A 24,778-nucleotide genomic window follows, 5' to 3' on the forward strand; every position below is an offset into this window, starting at 1 on the left:
GAGGTGGGATGATCTCTAAAATACATTGTTAACAGATAAAAAGCAAGGTGCAGAAAGGTACACACAGAACGGCTTTATTTATGTAAAATGAAGGGAGAAAAATCTATGAATTTGTATGTTTTTATGAATGAAAAGATTTCCAGACTAGTGGTAATTCTTGTATCTGAGGCTAGGGGTAGGATTAGCAGGATAAAAGCTGATTTTACTTTTCATTGTTTTGGTTTTATATTTCATGAACTCATGTGAATTTGCTGATGTCCTACTTGTGGGACTTTTAAGAAAAAAACACATTTTCCTTAGATTGTGTTAAGTTAAAACAGTTGATCTGGAGAATTAATTTTATGGTTTGTTAATTTACCTATGAAGCAACATATTGGGTTATTTGTTATGTAGCAGGAAATAAAACAGGCAGGATTCCTGTCCTTGCAAGGCTTACACTCTAGTGGATTCAAGTTTCAAATACTTTTCTCTTCTATGTATAGGCCATCCCCACTTTTATAAGATTCCTCACCCCCACAGAAAAACACCTCAGACCAACTTTCTTTACTTCTCATGACCTCAGGAAGAAATAAGTGTAAGGAATAAAGTATGAAGAATATACACATAAGCCATCTCTAAACTGCCATCTCTGCTTAACAATCATGCTGCAGATTTCCAAAAGCAGCAGGGATAAAATAATATAGTATTAGTAAAATAGGTTTCTTGGGATGCCCTAGAAACCCTAAATTCTTTCTATGACTGTTTCTACGGGAAAAGGCACCAGTTCTAAACAACTGACTTAGTAAATGCACTGCTGGAGCATACTCTGTAAGTAGTTGGCAGCCTGTACTCAGGCAACTGCTAAGCTTAAATAGCTAAAAACTCGCTGGCACCCGCACAGAAGTTCTTGTACACACACTTTACTGTTGGATCCTTTCTATGACACTGACGAAGGCACAATAATTAAGAAAGAATGACAGCCTATAGGAGTATCCTTTGAGGCCTTTCCACCAGCTGGAATCTCAACATCATACTAGGCTTTAGTTACAAGTCTGCCCACACTGGTAGCAGAAAATTGAATTCATGCTTCTGAGCAGTCTCTGAGGCAGAGCACTGATATTTCATAGCAATTCCTATTTTTTTCTTCTTTTCTTACATATGCAGATGAAAAGTCCCCAGTTTTCAGCTGCCAGAAGAGCTAAATATTGTCATCATCAGAGAAATTAAATGCTTGTCTCAAAGAAGGAACTGCTCTTTGGAAATTCCTGTGCATCTCAGGGCAAAGGAAAAAACTGTCATTGACAATTCATCTTTGCTACAGGATGAATGTATTTATCACACATAGCTTTCCACAGCTGAGAACAACTCTAAGCCAGGGTAGCAAGAAAATTCTCAGTTTGGAAAGAGGCATCATGCCTAGTCACTGAACTTCAAAGTTACTCCCACCTCCGTCAACCTATGTGACCTTGGGTAAACCACCTGACCCTTCCACACTCTTTCATATTCCATTTCCTTCCTCATGCTGTTCTCTCTGTCTGGAATGCCTTCCTTGACATCTCCTCCAAGTCTCAAATTCTTATAAAATGCTGTTCTGTGACGTTTTCCCTGATTCCCTTAACCAAATCAGCTTCTTTCCTACTCATATCCCCACTCTACATTGTCCATACTTCCAATATATCATATATCACATAGTATTACTATTGCGTATTTATCATTCTATTTATTTTAGTTTATCATGTTATTTTATGGCCATCTTAAGGTATCAGGTTATATGCTACTATTCACATTAGTAGTATTATGAGCACTTACTATGTATCAGGCCCTATATGAATACATTATCCCTGTCATCAAAGCCTTATAAGATGGGTATCATTATTATTACCATTTTTTACAGTTGAAGAAAATAAAAATCAAAAGGGATTATACAAATGATTAGCAGTGGCACTGAGAGTCAAAATAAAGACTATTTTACCATGCTTTTAATCACTACCCTAAAATACTACCTATAAGTAGGAGTAGATAATATTTACTAAGTTCTTACTATGTATCAGACTCTGTACTATGTGCTCTACATATATTAGCTAATTTGACCCTCAAAAAAGTCCGTGATGTAGAAATCATGATTATGATTTTCATGTTTTTTAATGAATTTAAGGTTCAGAATGGTTTAATGACTTGCCCCAAATCAAATAACTATGGAGGTTGGATTTGAATGTAGGTCATTCGCCCCCAGTGCCTGAGCCCTTACCCACTACTCTATTCCATTAACAGATGGCAGAATTTTTTTTTTTAACCTTTGAAAGTACTGCACAAGTTTTCAAGAATAATCTATCTGGAAACAGAAAACTGGAAAGTTACCTCTTCTGAGTCCTGCAAATGAGCAAAATCTAATAAGCCCTGAAGCACTCACCTTAGCACATGTGTGGATCCATTAATGGTTGTGGTTGAACAGGGGACAGTCTGGCCCAGAATGGAAGGTCTTCGGTAGCGTTCATCGTCACAGCAGAGGATGATGAGGAAGGCACGTCTAAAAGACTTATTCAAGAAGGCGTAGAGAAAGGGGTTCAACCCAGAATTGATGTAGCCAAGCCAGAGGAAAGCGGTCCACACCTGCCCAGGGACAGTGTAGTCTACGAATGGATCCACAATATTGGTGACAAAGAATGGAGCCCAGCAGAGGCAGAAGCAACCCATGATGATGCACAGGGTCTTGGCTGCTTTGGTCTCTGTCCTCATGCGATGAGTGCTATGTTGGTCTGCTGGCTGGGGCCTGCCCTCTGAGGGGGCTCCTGCCCGTTGTAACATCTGGATCTGGTGGGCATGCTCCTTAGCTGTGACATAGATGCGATAATAGGCCAGCACCATGAGGAGAAACGGGATGTAGAAGGCCACCACAGAGCAGGTGATGGCATAGGGCTTGTTGACCATGAAGATGCAGTACGTAGAGTTAGAGTTCTTGTTGAACTTCCTTTTTTCTATCTGAGAGTTAGAGGGAGAGAGGAAATGAGGAAGGAAGGGGAAAGGGAAGGAAAAAGTGAACAGGAAGAAGCAGGAGGGGAATGAGAAAAATTGTAAGAAAAGGAAAAGGATAAAAAAGAAGAGAAAAGGAGGGTTTGGAAAATAGAAGGAAGGGGAGAAGAATAGTGAAGGAAAGGGAGGGATGAATAAAAGAAAAAGATGAAGGGAAAGGAAATAAAAAAGAAGGTTTATCAGCAAAGCTTTTCTTTTTCTTCTAATAAGCCTATAGCACATAGAACCATGATGGCAGAAAAGGAATATACTTTTGGCTGCTTTGGGTATTCTTATATCTCAGTATTTCCCATATAAAATTTAGAATCAGCTTATCAACTTCCATAAAAATCTTTTAGAATTTTGATTGGAGTTAGAATAGAATGACTGAGGAAAAATAACATTTTTTCAATGTTAAGTCTTCCAATTCATAAACATGATAATTCTTTCCCTTTACCTAAGTCTTTTAGAATTTCAGTAATATTTTACATTTTTGTGTAAATGTCTTACACATCTTTTGGTAGATTAATCCTAAGTATTTCTATTTTTATTCTATTGCAAATAGTACTACATTAAAATTCTTATTCCTAATTGTCTGTTGCTAATACACAGAACGCAGTGAAAATTTTTTGTATATTGGCTATGTATCCAGGAACTTTGTTAAATTAGTAACTAATATTTCATCTTTAGATTCTTCTGAATTTTTTCCATGAATACTCATGTGATCTGCAAATAATGACAATTTCACTTCTTCCTTTCCAGTCTTAATACCATTTTCCTTGCATATTGAACTTGATAAGACCAACAGTACAATACTGAATAAAAGGGGTAATAGTGGACACCATTGTTACAGTCCCAGTTTCAGGAGAGGAGCTTTCAATATTTTACTATTAAGTATGGCACTTGCTGTAAGTTTTTTGTCAATGCGCTCTATTTGAGAAAGTTCCCTTCTATTCTTAGTTTGATGAACTTATATATACTACCAAATGTAAAATAGATAGCTAGTGAGAAGCAGCCGCATAGCACAGGGAGATCAGCTCAGTGCTTTGTGACCACCTAGAGGGGTGGGATAGGGAGGGTGGGAGGGAGACGCAAGAGGGAGGAGATATGGGAATATATGTATATGTATAGCTGATTCACTTTGGTATAAAGCAGAAACTAACACACCATTGTAAAGCAATTATACTCCAATAAAGATGTTAAAAAAAAAGAATAAATAAAATTTCTGTGTATACTTACACATTCATCATCATGAAAAAAATTATGATTGCATATTGAATTTTGTCAATGCATTTTTGGCAGTAATGAGATGATCATGTGGGTTTTCCCTTCTTTCTTTTATTCATACAGTGAATTACATTGATTGTGTTAAATTCCTGGCATAAACCTCATTTGTATTGGATACTGTGACATACTAGATCCCTCTTAAGAATTGAAAGACTTTTTTTTCCACCTATAAACTCTGCCTGCTGACAGCTCTTAGTTACCAGCCTTCTCTAGAAATAGTCCTTGGCTGAAGAGAGCTGTGTAACCCAATGACTCTTCCCTTCCTGAGGTCAGCATGCATGCAGTGTGAATATACACATGAATAGAGATATGTATCATGTATATTTTGATACATAACACACTATTTCATTCATTGTGTACACATTTAATATCCTGTCCTATAGTATTGATATATTGTAAGGTTGTAGTATATCCTCCTATTGACATTTTTAATCATCACAAAATCTCTTTTTATCTAAGTATTACTTGCCTTAAGTCACAGGAATCTAACTCTATATTTCACCTAGGAACAAAGATTCATGATTTGCTAATTCAGTATTTGCAGCAACTTTATAGACCCTAATTACCATGAATAACAAGGATCAACTGTACATGTGTTATGAACATCTGGGTTATGCTAGTTTCTCTCCAGGCAGGTTCAATGTAAAATGAGTAAAAAAGATATGAAATGCAATTATAATACCATGGAGCAAATACTAGGCATGTTAATAGTAAGCAGATGCCCCATTCAGTTACATGAAGTAAACAGGGGATGCTTCTATCTCACTCTCACAAATGAACAAAATTCCCTAGGCTATTCCCCTTGAAAACTCTACAGCAGAAGGTAAGAGTGCTGTACCCTTGTTACAAATTTTGATGCCCAGAAGCTTATGCTTCCAAAGGCTTCTCCATTAGGGATTAAGTTTAGCACAAACATAAGAACATAGACTCTGGAGTCCAGTAAGCCTGGGCTTAGATATAGTCACCACCACTCCCTACCAATGTGACTTAACCTCTCTGACCCTCAGTTTCCTGAGGACAATGACAGGATTTACATATACCATTATTGTGAGGCCTGAGAGAGATAATAATGATTAAATTAACATGGGGCTAGGCACACAGTAAGTGTTCAACATTTGTTGGCCATTATAATTATTATTCTACTGGTTATTGGAAATTTGAATTTCATTTCCCCCAAGAATGATAAAAATGAAAGTTTGAAAGAAGAGGGATAGGATTTAAGAAAATATCCATACAGTCTCCCTTGTACAGATCCCCTTTCACTTCTCCACTCCTCTGTGCCCAGCATTTCTTTCAGAAGCCCAAGGAACTCTCGTTCTGACATACCACATGCAAATCCTGGCCCAGCCTTGGTTTGGATATCCTTTCCTGGACAAAGAATAAGGCAAGATTAGGGGCTAGGAATGGGATGGAGAGAGGAAGGGGCAGCTCCTACTCTGACTGGTCCTCTTGGGCCAGAGCTCACTCTCAATCTCTCCTCCCCATTCCCCTCCCTACCACAACACGGTCCTGGGATCCATTTTAAAGTGACTGCCTGACAACTTCCTCAGGGAATATATATACCTGCTAATGGATCCAGACCATAGCTTTCGATCTTCATTACAAGTCTGATACTAAAAACATAGTATGTCAGAGCTGGAAACTCTTCATGAGCATCTAGACAGGGCTTGGCAGACGCCTGGCACCTGTGCCATGTGCTGTTCTCCTGCACCACTGGAAGACACTGTTCCCACTGAGGACCCAGGAATTTTCTCATCACAGCCCTTTAGGAAGTGGGTCAGGGATGGAGCTGAGCTCAGGGTCCAGTTCTCTCGACTCCTGGCCCATACGTTCTCCAGAAGCCCCCACCTCCATGACAGGTTTTCTGTGGGTCACTGTAAGCCTCATAGGGTCTCAGCATGAAATGAGATGAAGGCCTCTTGGGGCACATCACTTCCCTCAGGCTCTGGAGTATGTCTGCTAAGCTCTGAACACCTGTTTTGCTATTCAATAGCTGTGCGACACTGGGCATGTTACTTCACTTTTTTGACCCTGAGTTTTCTCATCTGTGAAATGGGGGAAAAGTATTGTAATTTTCCCAAAGGGATGCTGTCAGGATTATATGTGCTTAGTGTACTTTCTGGCATATGGTAAGCTTTTGAAAATGTTAGCCTGCTTTTTTTGTTGTTATTGTTGTTACTCAGACCGCTATCAGGATCTTTCTTAGAATATCCACCTAACCTGACATTGTTTATTTAGAATCCCAAGCAAACAAAGTTAGTCAGACAGTAAACCAGTGGGGTCTGCACGAGTACTTACCAAATCAATTATGCCAACGTTATTCCAGCCTTGCATTATAGGGAGAAAAGAGATAAACATGGGGATGACCCAGCAGCCTCCCAGCATTAATGCGATGCGCAGAGGGGTCATCTTGTTCCTATAGACCAAAGGCTGGCAGCAGATGGCATAATACCTGGAGAGGGGATGGGGGGGTGCCAAGGGAAAGGATGGATGAGAGGGAGAAGGAGGGAGCATAATTGATGAGAGAGAAGAGGGGAGAAGGATGGAGAAGGGCAATAAGAAGAGGAGATATTGGGAAAGAGGAAAATTAGAGGGGGAGGTAGAGAATAAAAATAAGGAAGGAAGAGAAAATAATGGGGGCAAATGGGGTGAGTGGGTAGTAGAGGAAGGGAAGGAGAAGGAGAGAGAAGTGGGAAAAGAACAGAGGAAAGAAAAAAGCAATGGTACAATAAGATATCATATTGGTCAAAGAGTTTCTGCTATTATAAATATAAACTTTAGATCATACATATGAGAACCAGGCATTGGTCCCATATCCCTCTTCCTCTCCCAATATCGAGAAGCTCAACATATACCTGAGGGTCTGCTCAGTCTCAGGCACGGATCCAACACTACCCTCATGCCTGGGCATTTTAAGAGCTTCTGTCCACCTCTCTGGGCCTCAGTGTCTAGACATATGCAGTCCTCTTTGATAACAACTTGAGGTGACCCAGGGTTGGCCCTATATCTGAGCTCTAAGAACAGTATCTCAAACTTGTCCCCATCCTCTTGATCACCTACCTATATTGAGGTGATGCTCTAAGTCAGTATTCTTTTTTTTTTTTAAAGCTATTTTAATTTTTTATTTATTTATTTATGGCTGTGTTGGGTCTTTGTTTCTGTGCGAGGGCTTTCTCTAGTTGTGGCAAGTGGGGGCCACTCTTCATCGCAGTGCGCGGGCCTCTCACTATCGCGGCCTCTCTTGTTGCGGAGCACAGGCTCCAGACGCGCAGGCTCAGTAATTGTGGCTCACGGGCCTAGTTGCTCCGCAGCATGTGGGATCTTCCCAGACCAGGGCTCGAACCCGTGTCCCCTGCACTGGCAGGCAGATTCTCAACCACTGCGCCACCAGGGAAGCCCTAAGTCAGTGTTCTTTAAATTATGGTCCAAAGATTCTGCCCTTCTGCCCTGCATCAGACTAACCTGAGGAGACCTACTTAAAATGCAGATTCCAAGGATCTCCTGAATTAGAGCCTGTTAGGGAGGAATCTGGAGTTTGCATTTTGACAAGTGGAAGTCATTACTGCTGTTTGCTAGGTATGTCCAGTTCCCCCTTTTGGGCACATGCACTTCCTGACCTCCTTGTGGTTGAGTGGGGCTGAGTGACTTGGCCTATGAGTCATGAACAGAATTGACATGTGTTACTTCTGGGCTGAACCATTTAACTGTTTCTCTGATGCCAAGAATGTCAAGTTCCAAATATTTCCTGCTCCATCATTTTCTACCTACTGGTAGAGACCATCTCATCCCCATTTATCAGGGTCTGATCCTTCTCATGGGACTCTCTGCTCACGGCTTCCTGAGCCCAGATTCTGCCTACAGTACTAACCTTCTTCGTATCTCCAGAGAGAGGTGCAACTTGCCAAACTCAATGATCTGGTCTCTAACTCCCAGACTGCTCTTTGTATGTTGTTCCAGTCATGGAGATCACTACTTCCATGCCCAGGAAGTTCACTGAACTGGCAACAGGCAAAATACCATGGTAGTTCTATCAGCCATTAGTCTTTGGAAGAGCCAAAGAAAAAATGCAAAGAGACAGCCTGGAGACTAAGCCTATTCTTTAAGATTTTACACCATTTAATGATGAGCCACCCCCTTATACCCCTCATTTTATGCAGTTCACTTTGTTAACTTTTACCACCTCTTCCTTTCTTTTCTTAATTCAAAGCATAACTAATAGAACAATGGCTATATTCTTTGAAAAGGTGGTGGTAGGATGAGTTGGGAGAGAGGGTGCAATGAGAAGGAGAGCCTAGTGTTAAAGCATGAGAAGAGAGTGCCTCAGGCGCTGCAAGGGGATTATATCCTTCCCTACAGGGCATCAAAGAGTAGCTAACCACATTGTACCAGGGAGCTCCCTGTGGCCAGCAAGACAGGGTATCCTGATCTGGACCAGAGTATAGAACAACAGACCAAATAATGGGAGAGGGAATTACTCAGGAACTAACTTTCTCTATCTATAAAACTGACATGGTAGCCAAATCTAACTAAAGGTAACTCAGTAATGGAAAGAACCATGATTAGCTGGAATTCTCTCCACACTCATTGCTTATATAAGAAAAGCAAATTATATCACAGTGGCAAGTTTTTCTGAATGGCTGTATTAACAATCATCAGAGGTTTACTAACATAGAGTTGATGAATTTGGAGTACATAAAAATATACTTTTTTTTCAAATTTTGCTCCCTTCCTTATTTCCTGCTAGAGGGCCTAGATTAGATATTGGTTTTGTACATTTACCATTTTTCCTCCTTTTTCTTGGTAATAGCATCCCAAATCCTTTGGGAATTCTCTTCTCTGTTGCTGTCATGTAGTTGGGAAAATAAATGATGGGACTGACTTTTCCAGCCAGGGGGTGACCCAATCAGACTTTTTCCTGGGACTCTGAATGTCATGCAGAGTGATGCAAAAATGGGAAAGTCAGAGAAGGTTCCTCTATTCCCACAGCAGCTACCTGGTGGGGCTGAGAGTAGCTCCTGCTCCTTGGATCTTCAGGCAGTCATGCTTTTGCCCCTTTGGGTCCTCATTCTTTAGCTCTTCCTTCAATTAAATAAGTCACCTCATATTTTCCCACAAAATTTCCTTTTTGCTTAAGTTGATCTTATGTGTTAAAGTGTGTCCCCTCTCCCAAAAGATATGTTGAAATTCAAACCCTCAGTGCCTTGGAATACGGCCTTATTTGGAAATAGGATCTTTAGAGAGGTAATAAAATTAAAATGAGGCCATTAGGGTGGGCCTTAATCCAACATGACTGAAATCCTTTCAAAAAGGGAAAGTTAGACACAGACAGATATGCTCAGTGAGAAGATGGCAATGTGAAGACAGAGGATTGAAATGATGCTTCTACAAGCCAAAGAACACCAAAGATTGCCAGCAAAACAACTGAAGCTAGGAAGAGACAAGGAAGAATCTTTTCCCTACAGGTTCAGAGGGAGCAGGGCCCCGCTAACACCTTGATTTCAGACTTCTAGCCTTTAGAACTGTAAGACAATAAATATCCTGTTGTTCCAGACCACACAGTTTATGGTACTTTGTTATGACAGCCATAGCAAAAGCTAACAAAGTTGGCTAAAGGCAGTCTCTGTTACTTGCAACCAAAGTACCTTGCCTCAATAAAAATGGTTTTGAATGCCAGATATGTGCTTCACAGATGCTTTGTTCTAAGTAAGAATACCTTTGTTTTTATTCAATATACCTCCAGATCATAGCTCAAATTATAGCATCCCCTCATCTACCAACCCAAGGAAGGCAATCAAGGGATAAGTGAAAAATATTGGGTTGGTCAAAAAGTTCCTTTGGGTTTTTCCGTAAGATGTTATGGAAAAACCCAAAGGAACTTTTTGGCTAACCCAATAGATGTCCCCCCTACCTTTGCTGTATAATTTATAATTTTTGAGGTTTGGAACAGATGTCAAGATACTGGGTAAAGATAAGACTTTAGGAATTTGGGTTGGATCTCCATTGTCACAGAAATCTAAAAATTCAAAAAGACAAAGCCAAATTAAACACCTTGCAGGACAAAAGGTATGTTTGAGGAAGCAAGGTGTTCTTCTGACTTCCATAAGTGGATATGGATGTTTAGAGGATTATGTTGGGAAGACAATAGAATTTACAGAAGAGGACTTTGAATACATGGTTATATTGGTGCTCATAACGTTTTTATGAAAGCCTTTCTTTCTAAGTCTAACTTGGCCAGGGTGACTGTCTGATTCCCATGGCATGATGAATATCCTGTCGACAATAAGATCTCCCCAAGTTCTGCTGTCCAAATGTTCTATGCTTTAATTTGCACTACCCTAGGCTATTAGGAGCTGCTGCTACAGAGAAATAAATAATGGTGACGGGTTTCCTTTTGAAATTCAACTTCAAGGGGGATCCTGTGGATGTAGTACACATGCTACCAATCCCTTATGCATTTACATACACAGTCTGTGCCCTGGACAATGAGTGCTTGCAATAAAGTTGCTTGGACAGCTCATTTCCCAAGGGGCTAAGGTGGGACACAGCCATGGTTTCTTGCACAGAGAGCTGCAGAAAGTTACTCTTGCATGATGTGAGGTGGCTGGGCAAGCCTGGGAAAAATCCTTCATTCCCTACTTTAAAAATTAGCAATAAGTAAAGGGAAAAAAGAATTTCATTTTCTTCAAATTATACTGATTGAATTGTGAATAATAGTAAGGATGAATAAGAAAAATACCAAATTGTGTCTATGTATGTGTTTTACTTAAATCTTCTCCTCTACATCTTCAATCTGGTGCTATATATTACAGTAAAAATAATATGATTTTTAAATGGCACGGAGTAGAGAATATAAGGTTTTTATCTGGAGCTCAAATTAGAGCACTCGATTTTATGGGCCCAAGATTCTTACCAAGGCCTTGGCATCCTTGAGACAGCTGCCATAAATAAGCCACCTCATATTCTTCTAATTTCTTTCCTCATATCTTTCCAATCTTTGCTTTCTAGCAAAGGATCTGAAAAATAAACATCCTCTTGAAGGCTGCATTCAAGAGTGTAAATTAAGTATGTGAAAACAAACATCACTCAATAAAATGATTAATAAAAATTCAGTTCTAGTGTTAACTGACCCTTAAAATCCTAACTTTTGTCTACAGATCAAGGACCAGATAGAAATCAGAAAACTTGATCTTTACCTATCATGGTTGCTTTTTAATACTTATATTTGGATTATATTACCAGTGCTAATAACAAATATATTTGTCCTATTATGAACTGCCTCCCAAACACATGTACAACACAAATAGACAGAAGTAGCTAGTTAAATTTGCAAGTTATTTGGAGTTTAGGCAAAGCATACTGGCTGAGTTAATAATAAGAGTTACTTTTCATTTACTTACCAAGAGGTCTACCTGTATTATCTCATTTGGTCCTCACAACTACTTTTGAAATAGGAACTATAAATGCACCCCTTTCACAGATGAGGAAACAGAAACACAGAAGTGTTGAGATTTGTCCAAGGTCCCACTGGTGGTAAGAACCAAGCTGGGATCTGGCCCAGGCAGCCTGACACAAGGGTCAAGAGGTTAATTTCACTACTATCACTTCACTCTGCCACCTTCCCAAAATCCCCAAGGGATTATTCTAACTCTTTACAAGCCACTTTGGAAACATAAAAACAATGAATCTCAAAACTTGAAGGATCCTCAAAATCCTGAAATCCCCAAGTTCCCTCTAAAATGAGGTATATCCAAGCCTGCATGAATGCACTAAGGACTGGGAATTCACCAAGTCCTACGACAGTACACTCTAAACTCAAGGCTCTCCTGAGGTTAAAAAGGTCTCCTCCAAAATTGATCTTCTGTAACTTCCAGTTTTACCCTCTGTCTCAATTTAAAATTTCTATCTCTAATTCTTCTGCACAGTAGTCCTACAGATATCTGAAGAGAGCTTCTACATTCCTCTTAAGTTTTATTTTCTGCAGGTAAAAATATTCCCAGTTGTATTCAACCAGGGTTGATTCTGCATGCCAAAGGATATTTGGTAATGTATGGAGACATATTCTGTTGCCATAATTGGAAAGGGTGATGCTACTGGCAACCAGGGGGTAGAGATCAGGGATGCTGCCACATGTCTTACAAGACACAAGACAGCCCCCTACAACAAAGAATCATCTGGTCTACAAGGACAGTAGTGCCACATTTGAGAAACTTTGGTTTAGAGGAGGTGATTTTCACCAACAGCAGGGGCTCTGTGTCCTCTGTATGTTATAGTGTGCCATTCCCTCTTAAGAGTGGGAGCCACAAGGAGAGCATAATACTCTGGTGTATCCTATACAGACCAGAGAAGACAAGAACATCACCTTCTACCCTGCCCGCCATAACTTAATACAACCTGTGGGACACCCAGCAGTACAAGACACCTGCATCTTCTCAGAGCTATGATCTAGGACAGGAGGTAAGAAAAGTCTACCCCTAACTGATTTATAAGTTCCAGAGATGTTTGCCTGTTCACAATTGTATCCTCAATGCCTAGTACAGTGCTAGATATAGAGTTATGCTCACAAAAGGGCTGAATAAATAGTAAACCCTTAATAACTACCAATTAAAATAAATTACATTAAAATGTGGAACCAGGTTTTTGGGATGTGAAAGTAGAGGGATGGGGAAAGGCTGTCTCCAATAAGTGTCTTTTAAGTTGGATTTTAGAGACTGGGCAAGGACAGTGGAGGAGAAAGTATAATCTAGTTGCTATAAAGAGCATGGACAAAGACCTGGAGACAGAAATTGTATATATATAAATATATATCCATCTATAAATATGCATGCATGTATCCACATACCCATATAAATATAACAGAGTACAAGTTAGCTGGATGGTAGAGTGTTTATATGGAAGTAGAAGAAGTAAGCCTAGAAAGCTGGCTGAAGGGAAGATTTGCAATGGTTCTCCAACATAGTGTGCTTCAGAATCACCTAGAGAGCTTGCTGAAACACCGATTGCAGGTAGATCTTTTTTTTTTTTTAAGATTTTTAGAAATTTCATGTAATGTCTGAAACATTTATATTAACATATTTCCATACATATTTCCATACAAATACAAATATAAGATTTTTAGAAATTTCATGTAATGTCTGAAACATTTATATTAACATATTTCCATACAAATAACCCAATGATAGTTTAGTATTAGTTGTTTTGTTTGTTTTTTTATACTGCAGGTTCTTATTAGGCATCAGTTTTATACACATCAGTGTATACATGTCAATCCCAATCGCCCAATTCAGCACACCACCATCCCCACCTCATCGCAGTTTTCCCCCCTTGGTGTCCATATGTCCATTCTCTACATCTGTGTCTCAACTTCTGCCCTGCAATCTGGCTCATCTGTACCATTTTTCTAGGTTCCACATACATGCATTAATATACGATATTTGTTTTTCTCTTTATGACTTACTTCACTCTGTATGACAGTCTCTAGATCCATCCACTTCTCAACAAATGGCTCAATTTCGTTCCTTTTTATGGCTGAGTAATATTCCATTGTATATATGTACCACAGCTTCTTTATCCATTCGTCTGTTGATGGGCATTTAGGTTGCTTCCATGACCTGGCTATTGTAAATAGTGCTGCAATGAACATTCGGGTGCACGTGTCTTTTTGAATTACGGTTTTCTCTGGGTATATGCCCAGTAGTGGGATTGCTGGGTCATATGGTAATTCTATTTTTAGTTTTTTAAGGAACCTCCATATTGTTCTCCATAGTGGCTGTATCAATTTACATTCCCACCAACAGTGCAAGAGGGTTCCCTTTTCTCCACACCCTCTCCAGCATTTGTTGTTTGTAGATTTTCTGATGATGCCCATTCTAACAGGAGTGAGGTGATACCTCATTGTAGTTTTGATTTGCATTTCTCTAATAATTAGTGATGTTGAGCATCTTTTCATGTGCTTCGTGGCCGTCTGTATGTCTTCTTTGGAGAAATGTCTATTTAGGTCTTCTGCCCATTTTTGGATTGGGGTGTTTGTTTCTTTGATATTGAGCTGAATGAGCTGTTTATATATTTTGGAGATTAATCCTTTGTCCGTTGATTCATTTGCAAATATTTTCTCCCATTCTGAGGGTTGTCTTTTCGTCTTGTTTATGGTTTCCTTTGCTGTGCAAAAGCTTTGAAGTTTCATTAGGTCCCACTTGTTTATTTCTGTTTTTATTTCCATTACTCTAGGAGGTGGGTCGAAAAAGATCTTGCTGTGATTTATGTCAAAGAGTGTTCTTCCTATGTTTTCCTCTAAGAGTTTTATAGTGTCCAGTCTTACATTTAGGTCTCTAATCCATTTTGAGTTTATTTTTGTGTATGGTGTTAGGGAGTATTCTAATTTCATTCTTTTACATGTGGCTGTCCAGTTTTCCCAGCACCACTTATTGAAGAGACTGTCTTTTCTCCATTGTATATCTTTGCCTCCTTTGTCATAGATTAGTTGACCATAGGTGCGTGGGTTAATCTCTGGGCTTTCTATCTTGTTCCATTGATCTATGTTTCTGTTTTTGTGCCAGTACCATATTGTCTTGATTACTGTAGCTTTGTAGTATAGTCTGAAGTCAGGGAGTCTGATTCCTCCAGCTCCATTTTTTTGCCTCAAGACTGCTTTGGCTATTTGGGGTCTTTTGTGTCTCCATACAAATTTTAAGATGATTTGTTCTAGCTCCGTAAAAAATGCCATTGGTAATTTGATAGGGATTGCATTGAATATGTAGATTGCTTTGGGTAGTATACTCATTTTCACAATGTTGATTCTTCCAATCCAAGAACATGGTATATCTCTCCATCTGTTGGTATCATCTTTAATTTCTTTCATCAGTGTCTTATAGTTTTCTGCATACAGGTCTTTTGTCTCCCTAGGTAGGTTTATTCCTAGATATTTTATTCTTTTTGTTGCAATGGTAAATGGGAGTGTTTCCATAATTTCTCTTTCAGATTTTTCATCATTAGTGTATAGGAATGCAAGAGATTTCTGTGCATTAATTTTGTAACCTGCAACTTTACCATATTCATTAATTAGCTCTAGCAGTTTTCTGGTGGCAGTTTTAGGATTCTCTATGTATAGTATCATGTCATCCGCAAACAGTGACAGTTTTACTTCTTCTTTTCCAATTTGTATTCCTTTTATTTCTTTTTCTTCTCTGATTGCCGTGGCTAGGACTTCCAGAACTATGTTGAATAATAGTGGTGAGAGTGGACATCCTTGTCTCGTTCCTGATCTTAGAGGAAATGCTTTCAGTTTTTCACCATTGAGAATGATGTTTGCTGTGGGTTTGTCATATATGGCCTTTATTATGTTGAGGTAGGTTCCCTCTATGCCCACTTTCTGGAGAGTTTTGATCAGAAATGGGTGTTGAATTTTGTCAAAAGCTTTTTCTGCATCTATTGAGATGATCATATGGTTTTTCTTCTTCAATTTGTTAATATGGTGTATCACATTGATTGATTTGCGTATATTGAAGAATCCTTGCATCCCTGGGATAAATCCCACTTGATCGTGGTGTATGATCCTTTTAATGTGTTGTTGGATTCTGTTTGCTAGTATTTTGTTGAGGATTTTTGCATCTATATTCATCAGTGATATTGGTCTGTAATTTTCTTTTTTTGTAGTGTCTTTGTCTGGTTTTGGTATCAGGGTGATGGTGGCCTCATAGAATGAGTTTGGGAGAGTTCCTTCCTCTGCAATTTTTTGGAAGAGTTTGAGAAGGATGGGTGTTAGCTCTTCTCTAAATGTTTGATAGAATTCACCTGTGAAGCCATCTGGTCCTGGACTTTTGTTTGTTGGAAGATTTTTAATCACAGTTTCAATTTCATTACTTGTGATTGGTCTGTTGATATTTTCTGTTTCTTCCTGATTCAGTCTTGGAAGGTTATACCTTTCTAAGAATTTGTCCATTTCTTCCAGGTTGTCCATTTTATTGGCATAAAGTTGCTTGTAGTAGTCTCTTAGGATGTTTTGTATTTCTGCGGTGTCTGTTGTAACTTCTCCTTTTTCATTTCTGATTTCATTGATTTGAGTCCTCTCCCTCTTTTTCTTGATGAGTCTGGCTAATGGCTTATCAATTTTGTTTATCTTCTCAAAGAACCAACTTTTAGTTTTATTGATCTTTGCTATTGTTTTCTTTGTTTCTATTTCATTTATTTCTGCTCTGATCTTTATGATTTCTTTCCTTCTGCTAACTTTGGGTTTTGTTTGTTCTTCTTTCTCTAGTTCCTTTAGGTGTAAGGTTAGATTGTTTACTTGAGATTTTTCTTGTTTCTTTAGGTAGGCTTGTATAGCTATAAACTTCCCTCTTAGAACCGCTTTTGCTGCATCCCATAGGTTTTGGGTCGTCGTGTTTTCATTGTCATTTGTCTCTAGGTATTTTTTTATTTCCTGTTTGATTTCTTCAGTGATCTCTTGGTTATTTAGTAACGTATTGTTTAGCCTCCATGTGTTTGTCTTTTTTACGTTTTTTTCCCTGTAATTCATTTCTAATCTCATAGCGTTGTGGTCAGAAAAGATGCTTGATATGATTTCAATTTTCTTAAATTTACTGAGGCTTGATTTGTGACCCAAGATGTGATCTATCCTGGAGAATGTTCCGTGTGCACTTGAGAAGAACGTGTAATCTGCCGTTTTTGGATGGAATGTCCTATATAGATCAATTAAATCTATCTGGTCTATTGTGTCATTTAAAGCTTCTGTTTCCTTATTTATTTTCATTTTGGATGATCTGTCCATTGGCGTAAGTGAGGTGTTAAAGTCCCCCACTATTATTGTGTTACTGTCGATTTCCTCTTTTATAGCTGTTAGCAGTTGCCTTATGTATTGAGGTGCTCCTATGTTGGGTGCATATATATTTATAATTGTTATATCTTCTTCTTGGATTGATCCCTGGATCATTACGTAGTGTCCTTCCTTGTCTCTTGTAACATTCTTTATTTTAAAGTCTATTTTATCTGATATGAGTATAGCTACTCCAGCTTTCTTTTGATTTCCATTTGCATGGAATATCTTTTTCCATCCCCTCACTCTCAGTCTGTATGTGTCCCTAGGTCTGAAGTGGGTCTCTTGTAGACAGCATATATATGGGTCTTGTTTTTGTATCCATTCAGCCAGTCTATGTCTTTTGGTTGGGGCATTTAATCCATTCACGTTTAAGGTAATTATCGATATGTATGTTCCTATGACCATTTTCTTAATTGTTTTGGGTTTGTTTTTGTAGGTCATTTTCTTCTCTTGTGTTTCCCACTTAGAGAAGTTCCTTTAGCATTTGTTGTAGAGCTGGTTTGGTGGTGCTGAATTCTCTTAGCTTTTGCTTGTCTGTAAAGCTTTTGATTTCTCCATCAAATCTAAATGAGATCCTTGCTGGGTAGAGTAATCTTGGTTGTAGGTTCTTCCCTTTCATCACTTTAAGTATATCATGCCACTCCCTTCTGGCTTGCAGAGTTTCTGCTGAGAAATCAGCTGTTAACCTTATGGGGGTTCCCTTGTATGTTATTTGTCGTTTTTCCCTTGCTGCTTTCAGTAATTTTTCTTTGTCTTTAATTTTTGCCACTTTGATTACTATGTGTCTCGGCGTGTTTCTCCTTGGGTTTATTCTGTATGGGACTCTCTGCGCTTCCTGGACTTGGGTGGCTATTTCCTTTCCCATGTTAGGGAAGTTTTCGACTATAATCTCTTCAAATATTTTCTCTGGTCCTTTCTCTCTCTCTTCTCCTTCTGGGACCCCTATAATGCGAATGTTGTTGCGTTTAATGTTGTCCCAGAGGTCTCTTAGGCTGTCTTCATTTCTTTTCATTCTTTTTTCTTTAGTCTGTTCCGCAGCAGTGAATTCCACCATTCTGTCTTCCAGGTCACTTATCCGTTCTTCTGCCTCAGTTATTCTGCTATTGATTCCTTCTAGTGTAGTTTTCATTTCAGTTATTGTATTGGTCATCTCTGTTTGTTTGTTCTTTAATTCTTCTAGGTCTTTGTTAATCATTTCTTGCATCTTCTCAATCTTTGCCTCCATTCTTATTCCGAGGTCCTGGATCATCTTCACTATCATTATTCTGAATTCTTTTTCTGGAAGGTTGCCTATCTCCACTTCATTTAGTTGTTTTTCTGGGGTTTTTTCTTGTTCCTTCATCTGGTACATAGCCCTCTGCCTTTTCATCTTCTCTGTCTTTCTGTAACTGTGGTTTTTGGTCCACAGGCTGCAGGATTGTAGTTTTTCTTACTTCTGTTGTCTGCCCTCTGGTGGTTGAGGCTAAGAGGGTTGATGGGAGGCTCTGGTGGTGGGTAGAGCTGACTGTTGCTGTGGCGGTCAGAGCTCAGTAAAACCTTAATCCACTTGACTGTTGATGGGTGGGGCTGGGTTCCCTCCCTGTTGGTTGTTTTGCCTGAGGCAACCCAACACTGGAGCCTACCCGTGCCCTTTGGTGGGATTAATGGCAGACTCTGGGAGGGCTCACGCCAAGGAGAACTTCCCAGGACCTCTGCTGCCAGTGTCCTTATCCCCACGGTGAAACAGAGCCACCACTTGTCTCTGCAGGAGACCCCCCAACACCAGCAGGTACGTCTGGTTCAGTCTCCCCCAGGGTCACTGCTCCTTCCCCTGGGTCCCGATGCACACATTACTTTGTGTGTGCCCTCCAAGAGTGGGGTCTCTGTTTCCCCCAGTCCTGTCACAGTCCTGCAATCAATTCCCACTAGACTTCAAAGTCTGATTCTCTAGGAATTCCTCCTCCCGTTGCCGGACCCCCAGGTTGGGAAGCCTGACATGGGGCTCAGAACCTTCACTCCAGTGGGTGGACTTCTGTGGTATAAGTGTTCGCCAGTCTGTGAGTCACCCACCCAGCAGTTATGGGATTTGATTTTACTCTGATTGCGCCCCTCCTACCGTCTCACTGTGGCTTCTCCTCTGTCCTTGGACGTGGGGTATCCTCCTTGGTGAAGTCCAGGGTCTTCCTGTCAATGATTGTCCAGCAGCCAGTTGTGATTCTGGTGCTCTCGCAAGAGGGAGTGAGAGCACGTCCTTCTACTCCGCCATCTTGGTTAATCCACTAGGCCTCTTGATGTCTCAGTTTCCTCATCTAGAAATGAGCCAGAGGTCGGGCAAGCTTCTATCCCTGCTGGGTCTACACCGGAGCTGATGTCTGAGAATCCCCGATGAAGTGATCCAGCCCGTTCAGAGGGGGGCTCTTCATCACTCAGCTAACTTCCTGCTGCCTCTGCAGGTAGATCTTGAATGGGGCCCAAGAATTTGCATTTCTGATACGTTCTCAAGTGATGTTGCTGCTGGTGGTTTGGGGATCACACTTTGAGAACTACTGTCTTAGAGGTTTTTGAGTGCTATACTCAGAGGAATCACCAGAAGTTTTTTTGAACTGGAAAATGTCCATCACAATCAACACTGCTCTACCAAAGGAGCTGAATTACAACAAACTCAAGAGACAGAGTGGTTGGTTCACAGGCTAGGTGGATAGTATTCATCAGAAAAAACAATTCTGTCTCATCTCAGGACTAATCTATTAGGTCTGTTCTCTAGACTTCCATTGGACAATTGGCATTCTTTTTTAACTAGAAAACTTTTACACAGTGGTTAAGTAAATGTTCAAATGACAAGTGAGGTTCCAGATGGTCAGGATTAACTAAAATGTAGCAAGGATATTTACAAAGTAATATCTTATGCAAAACATTTCTAAGTATCGCTCACAAAACTCCATTAAAACCCGCTTTGGTAGACCAGTCATCAGCTTCCCCAACCACAGCCATGTGTAAATGTGTGATCAAATTGCTTTTAAATGTCTCTGGGGACACAATTTACTTTGACAACTCTTAGAAGGCAGTCATGTATTTTAAGTTCCATGCTAATCTCTTCCCCACTCCTCCTGCAATTAAGGAAAATTCTGCCTCCTCACTTCCTGTCCTCCCAACCACAGTGAAGGCAGAAGTAGCAAACAGAACAACCTGGAACCCTACACTCTCAGAATCAGAGGAGATTTTAGCAGTCACCTTACGTTTTTGCATCTGGGTACCAACTCTGTGGTCTTAGGATCAGTTACTTAACCTCTCCAAGATTCAGTTTCCTCATCTATAAAGTGGAGATCATTATGTCCAGCTCATTGACTGGCTGTGGGAATTGACGAAATAATACGTTTAAAACTTAGGAAGTTCCTGGCACATAAAGCTTAATAAATAGCAGCTACTATTTTTATTCTCAGCCCCTCTGATATTATATGTATACATATACTTATTTCATGCATGTTATTGTAAACAAAGTTAAATACATTTTGGAACCAGGGACTCTAAATTATTTAACAAATAAAATAGAAGCCACTGGGTTCAACATCTCTCTTAGTAGTTGATTCTAAGAAACAAAAGGTAAATGAGTTGGTCCCTAAGGTGAATGGAAATGATGAGACCATACTGGCTACAATCAATGGGGTTGATTAGATGCAGTATCCTCTCATAGACTTAATCCAGGCCCAGCTCTTCTAACTGAGATGGCTGAAGACAGCATCTTGGGTGATCACTGAGCTCAAATTTCCAATCAAGATCAGCTAAAGACCCCTCCCACCCCCCCAACCTGACTGAGCCAGAGCCCCCTAATCAGCTGCTACTTTAACCCCATCCTGTCTGGGTGGGTAACAGATGCCGTCAGGTGACCTAGATGCAGAGGCAGGGCCAAATCCAAAGCTGAACCCCAGGAGCTGTGCGAACAAAGAAGAGAAAGGGAAATTTCTCCCAGAAGGCTCAGGAGCAGCGGATTAAATCTCCACAATCAACATGATGTACACTGCATCTCTAGAATAACTGAATAGACAACAAATCATCCCAAAATTGAGTCAGTGCACTTTGGGAGCAACTGTAGACTTGGGGTTTGCTTTCTGCATCTAATTTCTTTCTGATTTTATGTTTATCTTAGTTTAGTATTTAGAGCTTATTATCATTGGTAGATTTGCTTACTGATTTGGTTGCTCTCTTCGTTTATATATATATTTTTTTCTTTTTTTTTTCCTTTTTCTCTTTTTTTGAGTGTGTATGTGTATGCTTCTTTGTGTGATTTTTCTCACTATAGCTTTGCTTTTACCACTTATCCTAGGGTTCTGTCTGTCCTTTTTTTTTTTTTTTAAGTATAGTTTTAGCACTTGCTATCATTGGTGGATTTGTTTATTGGTTTGGTTGCTCTCTTCTTTCTTTCTTTCTTTCTTTTTATTACTTTTTTATTTTTAATAATTTTTTTTATTTTAATAACATTATTTTATTTTATTTATTTATTTATTTTTTCTTTCATTCTCTTTTTTTTTCCTCTTTTCTTATGAGCCATGTGGCTGACAGGGCCTTGGCGCTCCACCCAGGTGTCAGGCCTGAGCCTCTGAGGTGGGAGAGCCAAGTTCAGGACATTGGTCCACCAGAGACCTACTGGCCCCATGTAATATCAATCGGCGAGAGCTCTCCCAGAGATGTCCATCTCAATGCTAAGACCCAGCTCCACTCAACGACCAGCAAGCTACAGTGCTGGACACCCCACGCCAAATAACTACAAGACAGGAACACAACCTGACCCATATGCAGAGAGACTGCCTAAAATCATAATAAGTTCACAGACACCCCGAAACACACCAACAGATGTGGTCCTCCCCATAAGAAAGACAAGATCCAGCCTCATCAACCAGAACACAGGCACCAGTCCCTTCCACCAGGAAGCCTACACAACCCACTGAACCAACCTTACCCACTGGAGGCAGACACCAAAAACAACAGGAACTACAAACCTGAGCCTGTGAAAAGGAGACACGAAATGGAATTAATTAAGCAAAATGAGAAGACAGAAAAATACACAGCAGATGAAGGAGCACGGTAAAAACCAACCAGACCAAACAAATGAAGAGGAAATAGGCAGTCTACCTAAAAAAGAATTCAGAGTAATGATAGTAAAGATGATCCAAAATCTTGGAAATAGAATGGAGAAAATACAAGAAACGTTTAACAAGGACCTAGAAGAACTAAAGAGCAAACAAACAATGATGAACAAAACAATAAATGAAATTAAAAATTCTCTAGAAGGAATCAATAGCAGAATAACTGAGACAGAAGAACGGATAAGTGACCTGGAAGATAAAAGAGTGGAAATAACTACCGCAGAGCAGAATAAAGAAAAAAGAATGAAAAGAATTGAGGACAGTCTCAGAGATCTCTGGGACAACATTAAATGCACCAACATTCAAATTATAGGGGTCCCAAAGAAGAAGAGAAAAAGAAAGGGACTGAGAAAATATTTGAAGAGATTATAGTTGAAAACTTCCTTAATACGGGAAAGGAAATAGTTAAACAAGTCCAGGAAGTGCAGAGAGTCCCATACAGGATAAATCCAAGGAAAAACATACCAAGACACATATTAATCAAACTATCAAAAATTAAATACAAAGAAAAAATATTAAAAGCAGCAAGAGAAAAGCAACAAATAACATACAAGGGAATCCCCATACGGTTAACAGCTGATCTTTCAGCAGAAACTCTGTAAGCCAGAAGGGAGTGGCAGGACATATTTAAAGTGATGAAAGGGAAAAATCTACAACCAAGTTTATTCTACCCAGCAAGGGTCTCCTTCAGATTCGATGGAGAAATTACAACCTTTACAGACAAGCAAAAGCTAAGAGAATTCAGAAACACCAAACCAGCTTTACAACAAATGCTAAAGGAACTTCTCTAGGCAAGAAACACAAGAGAAGAAAAAGACCTACAATAACAAACCCAAAGCAATTAAGAAAATGGGAATAGGAACATACATATTGATAACTACCTTAAATGTAAATGGATTAAATGCTCCAACCAAATGATATATACTGGCTGAATGGATACAAACACAAGACCCATATATATGCTGTCTACAAGAGACCCACCTCAGACCTAGGGACACATACAGACTGAAAGTGAGGGGATGGAAAAAGATATTCCATGCAAATGGACATCAAAAGAAAGCTGGAGTAGCAATTCTCGTATCAGACAAAATAGACTTTAAAATAAAGACTATTACAAGAGACAAAGAAGGACACTACAGAATGATCAAGGGATCAATCCAAGAAGAAGAAGATATAACAACTGTAAACATTTATGCACCCAACATAGCAGCACCTCAATACATAAGGCAAATGCTAACAGCCATAAAAGGGGAAATCAACAGTAACACAATCATAGTAGAGGACTTTAACACCCCACTTTCACCAATGGATAGAGCATCCAAAATAAAAATAAATAAGGAAACACAAGCTTTAAATGATACATTAAACAAGATGGACTTAATTGATATTTATAGGACATTCCATCCAAAAGCAACAGAATATACTTTCTTCTCAAGTGCTCATGGAACATTCTCCAGGATAGATCATATCTTCGGTCACAAATCAAGCCTTGGTAAATTTAAGAAACTTGAAATCATATCAAGTATCTTTTCCGACCACAACGCTATGAGACTAGACATCAATTACAGGAAAAAATCTGTAAAAAATACAAACACGTGGAGGCTAAATAATACACTACTAAATAACCAAGAGAACACTGAAGAAATCAAAGAGGAAATCAAAAAATACCTAGAAACAAATGACAATGAAAACCCGATGACCCAAAACCTATGGAATGAAGCAAAAGCAATTCCATTGTATTGTTTACAGCAATACGATCCTACCTCAAGAAACAAGAAACATCTCAAATAAACAACCTAACCTTACACCTAAAGCAATTAGAGAAAGAAGAACAAAAAAACCCCAAAGATAGCAGAAGGAAAGAAACCATAAAAATCAAATCAGAAATAAATGTAAAAGAAATGAAGGAAACGATAGCAAAGATCAATAAAACTAAAAGCTGGTTCTTTGAGAAGATAAACAAAATTGATAAACCATTAGCTAGACTCATCAAGAAAAAAAGGGAGAAGATTCAAATCAATATAATTAGAAATGAAAAAGGAGAAGTAACAACTGACACTGAAGAAATACAAAGGATCCTGAGAGATTATTACAAGCAACTATGTGCCAATAAAATGGACAACCTGGAAGAAATGGACAAATTCTTAGAAAAGCACAACCTTCCAAGACTGAACCAGGAAGAAATAGAAAATATAAACAGGCCAATCACAAGCACTGAAATTGAAACTGTGATTAAAAATCTTCCAACAAACAGAAGCCCAGGACCAGATGGCTTCACAGGCGAATTCTATCAAACGTTTAGAGAAGAGCTAACACCTATCATTCTCAAGCTCTTCCAAAATATAGCAGAGGGAGGAACACTCCCAAATTCATTCTACGAGGCCACCATCACCCTGATACCAAAACCAGACAAAGATGTCACAAAAAAAGAAAACTACACGCCAATATCACTGATGAACATAGATGCAAAAATCCTCAACAGAAAACTAGCAAACATAATCCAACAGCACATTAAAAGGATCACACACCATGATCAAGTGGGGTTTATCCCAGGAATGCAAGGATTCTTCAA

General features: G+C 39.3%; 1 protein-coding gene across 2 annotated transcripts in view; it reads right to left on the reverse strand.

The window, feature by feature from the left end:
* The window catches only part of HTR4 (5-hydroxytryptamine receptor 4), a 307,370-nt gene that overhangs the window by 21,505 nt on the left and 261,087 nt on the right, over positions 1–24,778 (reverse strand). The window contains exons 9-11 of one of the 2 annotated variants that reach the window (XM_057538275.1): positions 6,574–6,727; positions 5,602–5,643; positions 2,390–2,958 (exon numbers count right to left, since the gene is read on the reverse strand). In XM_057538275.1, coding sequence (XP_057394258.1) covers positions 2,390–2,958; positions 5,602–5,643; positions 6,574–6,727 — 765 coding nt within the window. The remainder of the gene's footprint in view (positions 1–2,389; positions 2,959–5,601; positions 5,644–6,573; positions 6,728–24,778) is intronic. The other variant, XM_057538279.1, reaches the window with a different exon arrangement.

Source organism: Balaenoptera acutorostrata, chromosome 2, assembly GCF_949987535.1.
Source record: "Balaenoptera acutorostrata chromosome 2, mBalAcu1.1, whole genome shotgun sequence".
NCBI classification, from domain to species: Eukaryota; Metazoa; Chordata; class Mammalia; order Artiodactyla; family Balaenopteridae; genus Balaenoptera; species Balaenoptera acutorostrata.